This window comes from Acanthochromis polyacanthus, chromosome 15 (genome assembly GCF_021347895.1).
Source record: "Acanthochromis polyacanthus isolate Apoly-LR-REF ecotype Palm Island chromosome 15, KAUST_Apoly_ChrSc, whole genome shotgun sequence".
In the NCBI taxonomy this organism is placed as follows: domain Eukaryota; kingdom Metazoa; phylum Chordata; class Actinopteri; family Pomacentridae; genus Acanthochromis; species Acanthochromis polyacanthus.
In genome coordinates, this window is record NC_067127.1 from 3,493,872 (window position 1) to 3,508,030 (window position 14,159).

A 14,159-nucleotide genomic window follows, 5' to 3' on the forward strand; every position below is an offset into this window, starting at 1 on the left:
TTTAGCCTAGTTTAAACACAATACCAGGAGCTTTTTTTTGGATTCTATCTCACAGAGAGAGGACAAAACTCTCCCAAATCTGTCTCTGTTCCCTCCCACAACTGACCCAGACTTCACCCTTTACTAATGTCGAGCTCGATTTATTTTTAAAAGAAATAAAAGCAACTTTAACTGAGCATCAGGCGAGCAGAAGTGCAGATATGCAAGCTGAGGACAAGCTTACATAAGACGCCCCCCCACTGAACCCTTCTTCACATTCATTCACTTTAAAACCAAATTCTTCTTCCACACGCATCACTTATCCCAGTATTTGTGCACAAATGAGCTTTCACATGTGGTTCTTGCTCTTAGATTGCAGCTATGTCTACAGAGATCATTCGTAGCACATAAATATCCGTTGTTGTGGCAAATTGGTGCAAATCACAGCTGGAATTCTGCAGAATTGGTGAAACAGACTCTGGATTTGTTGTCAATTAAAAGTGACTACAGTTGAAAATGTCACTGTTGGTTCTCATCATGCCACTGATTCCTACATGTCAAATCTAATGCAAACTATGGTTTGTGCTCACAGTAGGGCTGGGCGATATGGCCAAAAAATAAAATCTCGATTTATTTATTTATTTTTTAGTCATTTTGGACGATTACAATTTTAATAGATTGTTGTTGTTTCTTTGCGGTCTGTTTGCTATGGCTAGTGCTAGCCATGCCGCTCTCCCGTAGCTGCTAGCATTCTTCCCATTCTTTAGGATGCCTCTGCCGGAGGTGCTGAAAGAGGTTAGTTGTGCTGCTACTCTTGGTTTCACAGTACTTTTGCAAACCTTGCACATGACTGTAGTTTGCTCTGTGTCAGTCTTGTCAAAGCCGAACCACTTCCATATAATCCATGTAACATGAGGCCCTTTTCTCGCGACCAACTCTTCGTCTGCTGTTCTGTCCGCCATGACGGGGGTGTGAGTGTTTTGGCAGAAGGAGATGAGAGGCGGAAGCAAACGCCAGTGCACAAGTCGTGAAAGGCAGAAGAAGAATCTGTATTGTTATATATTGAAGCTCGCCTCGATTTTACGATTTTGCAAATTTTCAAATCGTCAGGTTTAAAAACGAGAATTAATCAAATTAATTCGATTTATCGCCCAGCCCTAGCTCACAAACTAGAAAAATCTAAGAAAAAAATCTGTTTTCTTAGTTATATTTGGAGAACCGTTTTGAAACTCTGGATATCAGTTCTACTTGAATTAGTTATCTCGCAACTTGTCATAAATGCTCAATAAGTTATGAAAATTCAATGAAAATAAGCTTTTTTTTTTTCATTATTCAAGTATTCAATATGCTTTGTTTACTATTACTGTGACATGCAACTATATATGGTTCTGTTTTATACGTTTTGTTTGTTTTTTTTGGCTAATTTGTGCCCCAAGATGGGACTTTTCATGAAGGGTTTTATGTGGGCGTTTTTTGTATTTTTGCCAACTCATAATCAGAGATTATTTCACCTATTTATCCAATATTGTGCATTGTAATATCATATTAGGTTCTCAAACAATGGCATGATCAGAAATAATGCAAATTTCACGTTTTTGTGCTTTAAGTGCTTCAAGAAAATCCTAAAATTTCGATGTGGGGAAAAAACAAGCTCAAAGTGGGTCGAATGGTGATTTAGAAACGTACTTTCTATCCCAGAAACTACACTTTATATTAAAGCAAAAATTCACTGCTACAACTTTAAATGTCTATAGTTTATGATAAAAAAAGTTTCAGGCAAATCAAAGGTGGTTGAATGTTTTGAGATGCGTGTAAAAATAGATGCTGATATTTGCAGGTAATGGCGAACAGTCTTTCCTGGAATTCGTTAATCGTGTTTCACTCACAGAAGTACAGAATCAGAACCGGTGAGAGGAATTCAACGCTGGTTCCTTTCTCACCTCTGAACAGCTGCTCTGTGGTGGTGTGAAGTGGATGTGAATGTTTCATTGTCCACCCACGATTCCGATGTCAGGAAGGTGCTGCGGTAAAAGCTTTGTGAGGCTTTTCAACCATCCAACCAGCACTTCTGATGAAGAATAGCGGCGCCTTTAAGCAGGATTTAATCCCAGCTGCATGTTGGATGTTCAATTAGTGTCGGAAACATCCTCCCCGACAACTTTCCACTGAGCAGAGCTGAGTGCTGTACTTCTCTTTGTAGCTCTCTTCATTTATGTGTACCGCAACGCAACATTATCAGTGTCTTCCTGGAAAGATTGTCTGAAAATGTTTCCCTACAATGCCAGACTTTTCCTTCTTGTCTTCCAGTGGGACTTTTTAGGAAGACGGAGTGCATTAACTGGCTCTTAATGGCAAGATGAATCGGTGTTGAAGTTCAAGGTGTCCACATAGTCCAGTATTAGTCTACTCAGTCCTTGAATATGCTGATTACGAAATCAGGAAGGTTTCATTACCGACAGAGGTGGGTAGAGTAGCCAAAAATTGTACTTAAGTAAGAGTAGCGTTACTTCAAAATAATATCAATCAAGTAGAAGTAAAAAGTAGTCATCCAAAAAATTACTCGAGTAAAAAAGTATTTGGTGAAAAGACTACTCAAGTACTGAAAGTACTGAGGAACTGCTTGAGTGTATTGTCCAATTTATTTTTTAGGAATTATCAGATCAGACAGACAAAAATGTAAAACAATGTGCAAATTCTGGTATTTCCAAATAATTTTGTTATTTTTAACCCCTTAAGCTTCAGTGTACCGCCGGCGGTATACCTACTAATTTGCATAGGAATTTCAAGAATGTCCGACGGGTGCAAACGCGATTATACAAACACTATACGCCGATGGAAAGCTTAGATTCCCATGAATCCGCCGGTATAAACCACTTTCAGATGCGATTACCACAGCGGGTGAGAAAAACACATTTGTCCGACAAAAACAAATATTCATCCATCCGTTCTCTATACACGGCTTCAACGCACACAGCGCGACTCACATTTCCGGGTTCATTATTACACACAAAAAAAAGATTCCACAAAAAACGGCCATAATCCAACCTTTTACATCCAGATGACACAAGCCAGTAAACTATTTTATCCAAAACATGTCCTGAAGTCGGTATAAAATCCCCGAATCAGTCATTTTCAAGGAAATGCACCTCCCGATGCGCGTCCAATATTCCCCGTATTTTTCGTATTTTTTTTTATTTAAAAATAGAATATTAGCGATTTTTTGTACTGAAAACGGCTGGAATTGACTGAAGCTTAAAGGGTTAAAATACCAAAAATAAACAACATCTTTACAAAATGACAAGTTTAGGCACAAAAAAAACACAAATATATAAATCTCAGTTTTTCACAACATAAAGCTTTGAAACAAATACCTGCAGTAAGGTAACGTTTGTATGTTTGAACAGTGCAAACTACTTCCAGTGACAATACAGCGCTCATAGAGTCTATGACATAGACGGTATGTGAATGCTGTATCCCCTCCGTATCACACGGACCTATCAAGCCTCACATCACACTTCACTTCTTCGGCCATGTTAGTAAACGGAAGACAGAAGACAGAAATATCCATGCTAATGCTATGCTAATGATCGGACTCCGAAGCAAGATCAAATTTCTCGAAAATGCCTCCGTTTTTTCATTCCCTGTCCGCTGCGTGTGAAGAGTTTGTGACGCTACGCCGCTAATGTGACCGCAGGGCGACGTCGGGTGAAACGGAGTCACGTGATTATTGTTGCATCGTCTGATTGGTGAAACCATAGACTGTATATATAGTGGATGTAGCATCTGGCTCCAGAATTGAAGCCAACCTGGAAGTGTCAAAAACTTGCAATATCACGCCGTCCGCTAGGGTTGGCTCCAAAAAGCTTTTTCTCCATAGACCCCAATTCATTTTTGGAAAAAATAAAATTTGATAGACTGATGTTCTACAGCTCAGGATTTTTTCCCCGTTAGTTTTCATGGTCAAAATGAGAGATCAGGTGGCCGATCTTAAAATAAATCAATACTGAATTTTAAATAAATCGTTAAAGTTGGCGGAGCCAGGGGGCGTGGCTAGATTTGATAGACAGCAACAGAAGCCTCTGCAGTAAAATGTGGGCGGGATAAGAGAGTTCTCAGCCAATCCTGCCCCTATTTGCTCTCCGTTTGATGACGCTTTTTACGTCACTGGCTCCAAAAAAATCCAAAACAGCGACCAGGAAGTAGCAAAATCCGGGCTTCATTTTCTCGGCGTTGAAACCAACGGGTGACATCACGGTTAGTTTACGCCTGGGTGAAACACAGTCATGTGGTAGATCCGCTGAGGGCGTCTCTCTGGCAAAATAAAGCAGATCTACTGTGGTAAATAAAAAGGAAAGAGTGGAGTGCAGCCCGGTGTAACGGAGTAAGAGTAGCGTTTCTTCATCATAAATCTGCTCCAGTAAAAGTAAAAAGTATGGCAGAGAAAAACTACTCTCAGAAGTACATTTTTTTTCAAAAAGTTACTTAAGTAAATGTAACGGAGTAAATGTAACTCGTTACTACCCACCTCTGATTACCGAGTAGGTTTTCTCATACAAAAGAATCTGACTTTGGTGCGTCAAACATAACCTTCCTGCTTCATATGTACCACCACAATTACACTGCATTGCACTCTTTCCATCATCTATTTATCTTTTTCCTTTTTGTGTAGCTTTTTTAATCTGTATTTTGAAGCTGCTGGATGCTTGAATTTCCCCTGGGATCAGTGAGCAGTCTGTCTGCTCTGAATGTACACAAAGACCAGTGATGACATTTGAAGATTCTCTCCTAAACTTTGTTCTGCCTCCACTCCAGACTGCTCTCTGTTGTCTCGCTGCTGTTTGAGGGCTGACAGATGTGTCTGACTCGTGTTTGTCATCCTTCTCTGTCTCCTGCAGCCACTGCATCAATCAGATCCTGGAGAGCGTCAGTCACATCCACCAGCACGATATCGTTCACCGCGACCTCAAGGTGAGTTTAGCGGTGAATATGGGTGGTCCTTGTGCGCGATGTGACGTTCTGTTTGTACAAAAATAAATGATTATACGCCGCGTGGCACTGAACGGAGATGAAAGGCGTGTGTGGAGATTTATTGCAGGTCCTGCGCAGACGTCATGCGGTGACGTTAAGAACAACTTAAGGGATGAGCGTCATCCTTCTCACCGGCTCTCTTCGCTCCTTATTCCTTCGTTCACATCTGTATGTCTGCACCCCTCCTCTGTTTCATCTGTCCCCCTCTTTCCCTCTCCCTCCCTCCCTCCTGCACTGCTGAGGAGTGACGAAAGCAGACCGGCTGCTATTAATAGCGGGTCGGTGGGTGAGATGACGGCCAGTGACGATTCCCCTCGCAGCAAAGCTTGTTCACCCCGAGCACAAACCAGCAGCGCTCCTCGGCTGTGTGATTTTAATTAATTTTTAATAGCATAGCTAATGAAGACCTGAGATTTAAACACCTGCATGATTCTTTTTTTTTTTTAATTGCTGCAAATGTGTTGAGAGTCCTAAACTTTGAACAGTTTACTTTACAATCTGATCTGTTGCTTTAATGTGACACTGCAAAATTAAGCCATTACTCTGAGGGTAGGCAGACGGGCGTAATTGGAAAATAAACCATCGGCTTTCGTGTGAGAGTGGCGCAAATGGACTTGTGTTGCTTCTCATTGATTTTTCGCTTTCATATGGATGTCGGTATCAAATGAACTCGGAGAGGGGAAGAGATTTACAAAGACGATAATGATGATGGATGATGAGGGCGCTGGACAGACACGTATTACATTAGTTGTTAATGCACATGTATCCAAACTGCGCTGTACCATTACTGTAAACACTTTGTTCTTAAATGGTGTATTGAACAACAACAAAGAAATCTATGTTAATAGAATTAGCCCTTTAAAGCTTCATTTATCTGCTGCTGGGCCAGTTATTACAAGCTTTCAAAATTTCTGTTTGATGGACTTAAGCAGCAAAAATGCATGACGCCTCAATATTTAACTCAGTATGAACATCCTTTTACATTATAATAAATGCATTTGGCGCACTATTGCCTAAAGCTGTTTAAAGTAAGTGCATTGTCCTGATAATACCATCAGTGGGACAAACTTCTGAAACCTGCAAGATCTCATATCTGAACACAAAAACTTTGACACACGTGGATAAGTAATGTGTAAATGATAAACTGAGGCATAATATTGCTGAACTGACCTTATTTTTCTGAAGAAATTTCAGGTTTTTCATCATGTTTTGTAAAATGATAATTCCTTCAATGCACTTTTTTACACTAAAACACAGGAAAACTAGGCAATAGGCAATTATGCTGTGATTTTACCGGTCCGGTTCACTGGAGACCAAATTGGGCTGAATGTGGAACCTGGACTAGAATGAGTTTGACACCCCTGATTTAGAGTCATGTTGGAGTCCAAACTTATGAGTCAAAGTGTCATTTTCTCTCTTTCAGCTCAGTTTTTGGTCCCTACTAACTCTAGTGATACACAGTTACTGTTGCTTTGCAGTAGCTGTGACCGAAAATTGTTGTAAATGACAAAGTTCGTATTTATCGTGGACTCTAAGGCTGTAATGCTGTATCTGCTGGAAGCATTAATGGACACCTGTTTCTAACACATTTGCACCGAGACTGGCCTAATGCTTTTATGTCTGTGTCGTGCTCATATCTTGTTCCACTGCCCCCAGGTTGCCAAAAAGAAAAAAGAAAAACATCTATCAATAGTGCTTTAAGGCATTAGTTTCTTTGAGAGAGATTCTTGGTAGAACAATCCCTGCAATCATCAGCAGCTCACAAAAAGCAATATCTGATTTAGAAGCATCCAGGGGATAAAGCTGCCAAGCTGCCAAAAGCAGCATCTGTATTGGAGCCATAAAAACACTAATAATGCCCACAAAGCCGCTCCGTGGCGAGGTGTGACCTCAGACACGCATGCATGTCATATTTCTGCCTCGCTGTCATCTTGGGAGGGCCACTCGCTGAAGGGAAAACAAGAATTAGCGAGAAAGAGTTGAGCGCTGTTGGCTGGTGGCAGGCTGGGTTGCCATGGTAACTATAGGGTGAGGTCACTCGGCTGCTGCAGCGCCGGCGTAGGGACTCATTATGCCACCTCCCATCTATCTATCTCTATCTGTCTGTCTCTGTTCTTGTGTTGCTTTCACTCCAGCCCCCTTTTTGTTCCTCTCTTTTTCCTCTCTTTTTTTCTCTATTGTTTCAGTTCTGTCTGAAATGTAAGGCCACCACGCTGTCGAAGAAAAGCATCTGTCTTTTAAACCGTTATCCTGTTCAGGGTCTCCAGTCTATCGAGGCTCACGTAAACCCCAACAACACCTGGTGTTGCCTCCCTGCCACCTTGATCACACCTTGAGAGTTGACAGAAACATTCGTAGTGAGGGTCATTAGTTCGCTATGCTAACAACACACATCGTATGCCAAACATCTAAATTTATGTAGCATGTTTTAGAAACACATTGGGTTGACTCAAGTCGGGTACATGTTTAAAAAACAGGCAACAGTAAAAATATATGCAAATAGGAAGGCAGAATACACAGGCAATGGCAACCAAAGGTCACTGAAAACATGAAGGTCTTAGGATTTTTCTTAAAAATGTCACTGGAGGATTTAAAGAACAAGACGATTCTAAAGCTTTGGGGCAACGAGTAAGAGCAAGTGAACGATGGCATAGCAGAAGAGAGCACCTTGTGTCGTCCACAGAGATCTCCAAAACCCCGCTGTACTCTTCACACAGCATTTAGAGACTTTAAATTTAAAACCATCATGGATGAGATGTCATTTACGGTCTGTGAGGGCATAGGGTGGACAAAGAAAACCTGCAAATTCTACATAAGTGGCTGCTGGACTATCTTGTTGAGAGATTGAGCCACTGTGCAAACTGAAAAACAATCTATTTTACAAAAATGGCACAACAAAACTACAACAAGTACATCTAAGACAGCTGTGCAGTAGTCAGTAACGTGTGCCAAATGACACTCGATGTTTCATCTTTTTTTTTTCTCCCACTCATGTCGTCCTGAAGTGAGAGAAACTGTGATGTAAAGAAGCGACTAAAGCACATTTAATACGTCCTGATCTTTGCCAAGGCCTGACTTTTTGCATGATTGTGTGATCGGAGGGACAGAGTCACGACGCTGTGGTAAATCTTGTGACAGCTGACTGAAAAGGCCTTTCCTTTAGGGGAAGCCTTTGTAGCCTTCTTGACCATATCATGCCTCATTACTACTGTAGATGTCATCGTGCTCCTGCAGCTCGTCCACTCATGCAGACAGAGAGGACATTTCTTGAAGTAGGGTACATGCTTATCTCAGCCCTTAATTCAATCATTTTGTTGTTGTTGCTCACAGTTTTGCTGTAATTTATTTAATGCAATGCAAAACTTCATTGCATTTGTTGAAGGACAGATTTAAGGACTTGGTGTAGCTAAATGACTCGTTGATTTTGCCTTTTTTTAATGTGGTTTCTCAGACGTTTTCCTTAATTTCACAGAAATTTCAAGCCACGACTTTTCTGTATTTCATGCATTCCACAGAAAACTGATTGACAAAGTGTTTTCCAAAATAATAATACATTTTCAGCCTTAATTAGAATATTTGACCCTCGAGGATTCTGCGTGTCTGTGTTGCAGCCGGAGAACCTGCTCCTGGCCAGTAAGATGAAGGGAGCAGCGGTGAAGCTCGCAGATTTTGGTCTGGCCATCGAGGTTCAGGGGGACCAGCAGGCATGGTTTGGTAAGAAATATATTCTCTGCATTTCTTGCACGGTGTCGACCTTCAGCAGCAGCCAGTTTGAGTTTGCGTTTCGATACATTATGATAATTATATGCAGTATTTTTGTTATTGTCTTAGAGAAGAAGGGGAAAAAAAGAGCATACATTTAATAGAATTTACTAAATAATCAGCCTCTGTCCCAAGGGAAAAAGATAATTTTGTTTGTGTTGCATTTAAAAACAACTATGTGGTGGTGATATTTGTGGTGAATATTACTTTTACATTCAAAACCGCATTAAAAAACACTGAACTGTCGCATTGAGTTAAAACATTTTTGAAACGGGAGCAGAACGAGAAAATTGAGGTTTTGTGGAATACGTAATCCTGCACAAATCATGCAAAAAAAAAAGGAGAAGAAATACTGATGTGTTTGTTTCAGAGCGCTCAAGACTGTCACTTAAGTACGTTTGTGGTTTTGCAGGTTTTGCCGGAACTCCAGGGTATCTTTCCCCAGAGGTGTTGAGAAAGGACCCGTATGGGAAGCCAGTGGACATATGGGCGTGTGGTCAGTTGTACAGCTTTTATACTGCAGACACCCACACAAATTCTTATTAAAATCTAAGCCATGTAAGATGCAGGTCCAGCCTGGTTCTGCTGCTTTGCATAAATGCCACGCTGCAATTCACATCCGATGTCAATAAAAGAGGACGTTGTTTGCACTCTGAGGAATCAACGTAACATTTCGTCTTTATTAGGATTTACAATCGGCGTCAATCGCAGATAAAACCGAGTGTTTAGGTCACACTGCACCGAGGCTCCCAAACACACATCAATCTGTGTCAGGGTTGGCTGACGCATTTAACCTGCGTCATTCTGTCTCCGAACTGACTGTGATGTGCCAGAACTTTATTGTTTGACTTCATTTTCACAGCTTGATTTGTGTGTGTGTATCAGGTGTGATCCTGTACATCTTACTGGTGGGCTACCCTCCCTTCTGGGACGAGGACCAGCACAAACTGTACCAACAAATCAAAGCCGGCGCGTATGACGTAAGTAAACCAGTGTGTTGTTTGTGTAGAAGCAGCTACCATAACGTGACTATAATAAAATACATAAGTGTTAACCCTTTAAGCTTCAGTCAATTCCAGCCGTTTTCAGTACAAAAAATCGCTAATATTCTGTTTTTAAATAAAAAAAATTACGAAAAATACGGGGAATATTGGACGCACATCGCGAGGTGCATTTCCTTGAAAACGACCGATTCGTGGATTTTATACCGACTTCAGGACATGTTTTGGACAAAATAGTTTACTGGCTTGTGTCGTCTGGATGTAAAAGGTTGGATTATGGCCGTTTTTTGTGGAATCTTTTTTTCTGTGTGTAATAATGAACCCGGAAATGTGAGTCGCGCTGTGTACGTTGAAGCCGTGTATAGAGAACGGATGGATGAATATTTGTTTTTGTCGGACAAATGTGTTTTTCTCACCCGCTCTGGTAATCACATCTGAAAGTGGTTTATACCGGCGGATTCATGAGAATCTAAGCTTTCCATCAGCGTATAGTGTTTGTATAATCGTGTTTGCAGCCGTCGGACATTCTTGAAATTCCTATGCAAATTAGTAGGTGTACCGCCGGCGGTACACCAACGACGCACTGAAGCGTAAAGGGTTAATGGTTGTATTATGCACATTGAAGGCCATTGTATGCAGACAGACATACCACTATGATTGTGTGGTTATTTTCTCTGTACTTAGGACATAGCCAGCTACTGAAACTACAAACTTTTTGATGTTTTTTTCACATTTTCTTAGGGAGGGACACAAATATATGACCCATAGTCTCTGTTGGTGTCATGGCAGCGGTTAAAAGCAGTCTTTAAAACCATGTTTGACCTGTTGAAACCTGCATATTGATTTAAAAAAATATATATATATGAGTCGAGCTCTGTAACTCTGCGACGCTACATGAGGTGCTGGATAGACAACATTTACACATTAGGAGGTTCTCAATTAGATGGCAAACTGTTATTTACTGACGCTTCCATCAACCACAGTAACACTGGCGCTGATATCTTGTTATAATCACCCACTTAGCGAGCATAAGTTTGATATTCCCTCTTTCCATCAACTGCTGAGGAGAAAATATACGTGTGAAGGAAATGACAGTGATCATGTTATTGCAGTTAAGTATCCTGATAAGAAACCTTTACTCTGATGCGGACCACCTGACTAAATGTTTCTGAGGACTCCACACACCTCTTCATGCCAAAAGCAGATGGCAGTGGCCTCTAGTGAACAGCACAGTACACCCCAACAAACTATTAAAACTGTTAAGGAGTAACAGGACAAAGAACCCCAGGTGTGCACTGGAACAATCCCGGTGCACAGACGCCCCAACATCTGCTGCTAACATCATTGAATCACGGTCAATTTAATTAGAGTTTTTTTAACAAGAATTTACAAGAAGGACTCTTGTTCGTGTCAAAGTTAATTAATGTCAGTTACTTAAAAAAATAAAAGTAAGCAATGCTGTGAGCATTCACACCCTTTAAAGTGTAACTTACTGATTCAACACGGATGAAATTGATGCATGAAGTTACACGGTTAGTGAAAAGGAGATCATCTCAATAATTGTTTTATATAGATACGTGTATCTGGACGGTCCAGTCACTGGTGAATCTCCTGGAAATAACTACAACATGAAGATAAAATAACACTCCAAGCCCCTCCATGAAAAGCGTCAGTCAGGTGAAGGATACAGGAAAAGTTCCAAGTCATTAAATATCTCTTATAGTCCAGTTAAATCCATTATACAGAAATATGACGTGTGTAATCATGAAAGAAAGAAGCCACCACTGTGACTTCTGACAGAGATAGGAAGGAGTGTAAATACAATAACCATTGTCAGGCCTTTCCATTTAAAGCTTTATGGGAGAGTGGGGAAGAAATAACCTCATATTGAAGCTGTAATTGACATTACTGTTTAGAATTCTGTTTTCACTTTGACATTAAAGAGGCATTTTTGAAGCCAAGCTGTGTTGACCATGATTTAGTGTTTCATGTAAGATGGATGGCTGCTTTTTCTAGACACTGTAGCCTCCAATTTTGTCTGATATTTGCAGCTTTTTTTAACCAACTAAACCAGAAAATATGCGGAACGACAGTCAGATAATTACTGTCATGTTAAACATACTGCAAAGCCTGTTAAACCTGTGTTCAAATAATGACATAGTGTCAAATAACAGCCGAGGGCGCAGCCAGCACAAACAGATAAACGGTGCTCACTAGTAACGGCTGAGTAAACAGACACGTAAATGTAAATTCTGTATATTATTACTTTCTGCAGCTCAAACAACAACAGAGTCTCTTATACTCACCACTGCTGCTCCGAGTTTCTTCTTTTGGTAGAAATAATGTTTTTATTCTCTAATTAATTCCAGTTGTTTGTTCTTTGCTTCCCTCTTGATCAGAGTTACACTACCTTTGACTCCTCCTGATGTTTTATTAAAAGATTACCAATAAAGGGAAGTGTTTTATTCGTAGCAGCTTAAGATCATTGCAGGGAAAAGGCAGCGTGGGCTACTATATGTGACTCCTGCTGCTCTGATTGAACAGATGGTGGTAAAATGTACATGAAACTGAATTTGTCAAGACAGCTGCTAAACGTAAAGGAAGTCTGAATGAACCGGTGGGGAGGAAAAACAAGAAATCGAAGCCCAAAGCAGCTCCTCTTCTACTTGGATAAATAAAAAACTGTATTGATTTGTGGAGCTTTATATTCTCTTGTGAAGTGCAGATTCGTGGGCTTTTCCAAGGCTGGTAGACTAAGCGTGATAAACTTTACCAATTTCAATACAAGGATCCTCAAAGACGAGAGTTAAAATCAGAGAAATCTGTCACAGAGCTCCATCTGTGTTAATAAAACTGAATTCTAATACATGATCTTCATTTGTGTGAACGGAAACAAAAACAATATGGGAGCCTGGAGATGAGCCCTGCAGGACACCTTCACTTCAAGCCTCCCCAAATAACATGCTCTGAATTCTGCCGTGCGAGTAATTTAGAAATTTAATTTTAGTTTTTAATTGCTTGCTGCTTGTTATTGTGTGATTTTCATCTTGCTGTAAAAAAAAAAAAAAAAAAGGGGGATACGAGCAATAGGCTTATTTATCAGATCTTGTCATCGTCCTCTGGGAGATAGGAATTTATTACCCGTATTAATTTCCATAATTGGAAGCAACCACATCTAATAAATGTGCATAATATGAGCAGTGATATGAAGTGACTGTGACAAGCACTTGGAATAATGTGCACTTCTTGAGTGTCGTTACTGTCGTGCAGATACCTTGAATTTCTTCTTTTTTGTTTGTGTGTCAGTAACTGGGAGCCGCTGAAGTAAACGCCTGCTGACAGCTCGCTTTGATACTCAGTAGTAAACATGTTTGATGGCAGTCAGTGTGACTCGGATGGAGGCATGAGGGCAGCAGGTGTGAATGAGTGGAGTGAAAGAAACAACGAAGGCCCATTAAAGACAGACAAATCGCTGCTCGATTTATGCATGTTTCATGACAACAGGGAGAAAAGAAAGCTTAAGCAGAGTGTGGCAGCAATAAAGCTAAGACTCTTCAACATTTTTCACTAAGCTGACATTATGATAAAATAACCTTTAGCATAATTAAACAATACAGTGGTGGAAAAAATTATTAGACCACCTTCGTTTTCTTCAATTTCTTGTTCATTTTAACGCCTGGTACCATTTGAGATACATTACCCGAAGAATACAATGAACACGACAATAAATGCAGCTGATTCCATAATACTTTGTCCTATCTGACATGCTTCAGTTTCATTGTATTCCAGGGTATACAAGAGGACATTTAGAAGCTGTCAGCTCTCACTGGGCTGGGTGATATGGCAAAAAAATAAAATCTCGATTTTTTTTTCTTTTAGTCATCTTGGACGATTACGATTTTAATAGATTGTTGTTGTTTCTTTGCGGTCTGTTTGCTATGGCTAGTGCTAGCCATGCCGCACTCCCGTAGCTGCCAGCACTCTTCCCATTCTTTAGGATGCCTCTACCGGAGGTGCTGAAAGAGGTTAGTTGTGCTGCTACTCTTCGTTTTCACAGTACTTTTGCAAACCTTGCACATGACTGCAGTTTGCTCTGTGTCAGTCTTGTCAAAGCCGAACCACTTCCATATAATCGATGTAACATGAGGCCCTTTTCTCGCGACCAACTCTTTGTCTGCTCTTCTGTCCGCCATGACGGGGGTGTGAGTGTTTTGGTGGAAGGAGATGAGAGGCGGAAGCAAATGCTCGTGCACAAGTCGTAAAAGACAGAAGAAGAATCTGTATTGTTATATATTTAAGTTTGTCTCGATTTTACGATTTGGCAAATTTTCAAATCGTCAGGTTTTAAAAACGCGAATTAATCGAATTATTTTGATTTGTCACCCAGCC

At 40.5% G+C, this 14,159-nt stretch overlaps 1 protein-coding gene across 25 annotated transcripts in view; it reads left to right on the forward strand.

The window, feature by feature from the left end:
• The window catches only part of camk2g2 (calcium/calmodulin-dependent protein kinase (CaM kinase) II gamma 2), a 97,745-nt gene that overhangs the window by 50,587 nt on the left and 32,999 nt on the right, over positions 1-14,159 (forward strand). For all 25 annotated transcript variants that reach the window (XM_051959534.1, XM_051959535.1, XM_051959536.1 and 22 more), the window contains exons 6-9: positions 4,875-4,947; positions 8,619-8,721; positions 9,182-9,265; positions 9,655-9,749. In XM_051959534.1, coding sequence (XP_051815494.1) covers positions 4,875-4,947; positions 8,619-8,721; positions 9,182-9,265; positions 9,655-9,749 — 355 coding nt within the window. The remainder of the gene's footprint in view (positions 1-4,874; positions 4,948-8,618; positions 8,722-9,181; positions 9,266-9,654; positions 9,750-14,159) is intronic.